The 2,639-nt window shown below is 36.1% G+C and overlaps 1 protein-coding gene across 1 annotated transcript; it reads right to left on the bottom strand.

The window, feature by feature from the left end:
• Positions 1 to 1,808: 1,808 nt before the first annotated feature.
• LOC119614906 (lectin subunit alpha-like) lies at positions 1,809 to 2,438 on the bottom strand. Its single transcript, XM_037971000.1, has 2 exons — positions 2,175 to 2,438; positions 1,809 to 2,102 (listed from the first exon to the last, which is right to left on the bottom strand). The coding sequence occupies exons 1-2, from the start codon at positions 2,383 to 2,385 to the stop codon at positions 1,885 to 1,887; spliced, it is 429 nt and encodes a 142-aa protein (XP_037826928.1). The 5' UTR covers positions 2,386 to 2,438; the 3' UTR covers positions 1,809 to 1,884.
• Between the last annotated feature and the right edge of the window lie 201 nt (positions 2,439 to 2,639).

Consider the following 2,639-nt stretch of genomic DNA (forward strand, 5'->3'; position numbering starts at 1 on the left):
AATACAAATATCGTATTAGTCACTCAAGTAGTTGATTCTGAATCATATACTATATATATATACATATGTGCATGGCTTTTTACCTTCTATAGGGGGGAGCTTACCTCTTTTGCGTCACCTTCTGGTTTAACTTTAGCAACATCACTTTGCCAGTACACTTTGAGACTTTAAAAAGCTAAATCAAAAATATTTTCGCTTTAGAGAAAACATAAATAAGTATTAAAACACAAAAGTACTAAATTTTGTATAATTTTCGCGCTATCCCCCATCTTTTTACCTATTCTGGTCAAATTTTCGAAAAAAAATTCCTATGCGTCAAAGAAACAAAAAAGAAATAAACAAGTTAAAGTGCTATATTGAACCGATATTGGAGGAAAGGGGAAGGCTAACATGGGAATTGTAATTACATCTGATATGGTTAAAGATGCAATCAAGAGCTTCGCTCCCTATAAAGCTGCAGGGGCGAATGGCATTTTCCCGGCGGTATGCATTGACATCAAAGGCGCCTTCAATAACGTGTCCACTGATACTCTTATCCAATCCCTAGACCGGGTGCTCCATAATCAACTACATGCTAAGGAACAGATGGATAAGCTGCCAGATGTACGATATAACTATCAGGAAAAAGGTATTTCGCGCTATGTCACCTTTACTCTGGGTTACCACGATTAATAGCCTCCTAAGGACCCTAACCGAGAAGGGACTTAGACCTGTCTGCTATGCAGACGATGTCGTAATACTTTTAAAGAGAAAGGATCCAAATTACTTGTGTAGAAGAGCTAAGGAGGCTCTGAATACGGGCTTGAGCTAGGCTCAACCGAGAGGGCTCAATGTTAACCCGGCAAAAACGGAAATCTGTCTTTTCACAAGAAAGACAAAAATTTCTACGTATACTGAACCTTGCTTCCTGGCAAGAAGATACCAGTGACAGATAAAGTTAAGTACTTAGGTGTAATCCTGGACCAGAAATTAATATGGAGACACCACATAGAGGATACGATCAAAAAGGCACATCGGTGCTGGGCGATATGTAGGAGAGCTATAGGCATGAAATGAGGTCTTACTCCTACTATGACAAACTGGCTTTATAAAAGTGTAATTAGACCAATTCTAGCTTATGCTTCAATAATCTGGTGGACTGCTTTGGACAAAAAGTGTAATATCAAACTACTACAGGGAGTTCGGCGTACATGCTGCTTGGCAGCTCTGGAAACGTTCTCATATTCCACCCATTGAAACATATTTACTTTAGGCGAACAGGCCAAAAGCGGTTATAGAACACGTCATCAGTGTATACTGGACACATTGAAAGGTTATACACAATCATCGGACGTGCCTGATCGCATACCAGACACAGAATATGTCGGAAACTTTGAAACGTTGATCCCAGATAGGAATCCGTTGTTACACGGAGCACATCTATACATAAATGGACGTGCGGATTCAGACAAATGTAGAACATGTGGAGATGACAGTGAAACTCTGGACCACTGGCAGGCATTCGTCGTAGTTAGATCCAAGTATCTTGAAAGTGATGTTATTCCGGAAATAACATTCCTGACTAACACTGATTGGAAGATTCTTAGGAACATTTTTTTTATGAAAAGGAGCGCACAACGTTGTATTTCTTCGGATTTGATGTAGTATACATAATCCTATCAACCTAACCTAACCCACCCTAACCTAATGGAATTAGATTCTTCAAATTTTGCAAGAAGAACTTTAATATTCATCTGAACACTTTGGGAAAATGGGCTGACCATTAAGTGCAGTAGGCAGTTCTTGAGTTAATCGAATAAGAACAAACATTACATTTTTTAGGAATTCGGACTAATAGTTCTAACTAATCAAACCCTGAACATTTAATTAATAAGTTTGTTTTTATCAAACATTCAAATCACATATAAATGGTAACTCCCTTTCGCAATCATTATCATTCCAGTCAAAATATCCTTCCCATGTATGTATACAATTCTCATGGCCGCTTTTATCGTCGGGTTGTCCCTTATGCCAAAAAAACTCTTTAATTTTTTCACCAGTTGCAGTCCAAAAGAATTGACCATTTGTCCTGTAGGCTCCCAGCCAATATGGAAAAAGGCGACCTGGTATTGGAATGACAAACAAAAATAAATATGTTATCGAAAATTTGCAGCAGAAGTTGCTTTAATAATTACCATAGGTTTCATTAATATATTGTTTTAAATAGTCCAGTTCCTCTTTGTTTTCTATAGTTAATAAATCCATACCCTTAGCTTTGCAAGCCTTATTTGCATCATCCCAGTCCAAAAATTTAGCATTTTCAATAAAATACATTTTATGACTTTCGCTAGTTATTAGAAATATTATAAAAACTATGAGTATATTTATATAGATTTTACGCTGCATTTCTATTGGTATTGTCTATTGTAAAGAAACTAACTGAATGATTGATGTAAATTATTCTTTCAAAGTAATAACAACTGCTGATATATTTGGGTTTTTACACATCTGTTTTTTATGTTCGTTTCTAGAGAATTAATTGTGGTATAGAGTAAAGAATTACGCTTTAGTAAAAATACAAATCTTTTACATACATATGTGTGTATATAGTAAACAAATCGTGATCTACGATTGAACTCTTATCATTGCATTATAAACTG

This window comes from Lucilia sericata, unplaced genomic scaffold (genome assembly GCF_015586225.1).
Source record: "Lucilia sericata isolate MDLA Ls3-8-SP2 unplaced genomic scaffold, ASM1558622v1 Contig003640F_arrow, whole genome shotgun sequence".
Taxonomy (NCBI): Eukaryota; Metazoa; Arthropoda; class Insecta; order Diptera; family Calliphoridae; genus Lucilia; species Lucilia sericata.

Coding starts and splice junctions, on each gene's coding strand:
- LOC119614906 (XM_037971000.1), bottom strand. CDS start 2,385: ATGCAGCGTAAAATCTATATAAATATACTCATAGTTTTTATAATATTT. Junction 2,103..2,174: donor ATATATTAATGAAACCTATG/GTAATTATTAAA, acceptor TTCCAATACCAG/GTCGCCTTTTTCCATATTGG.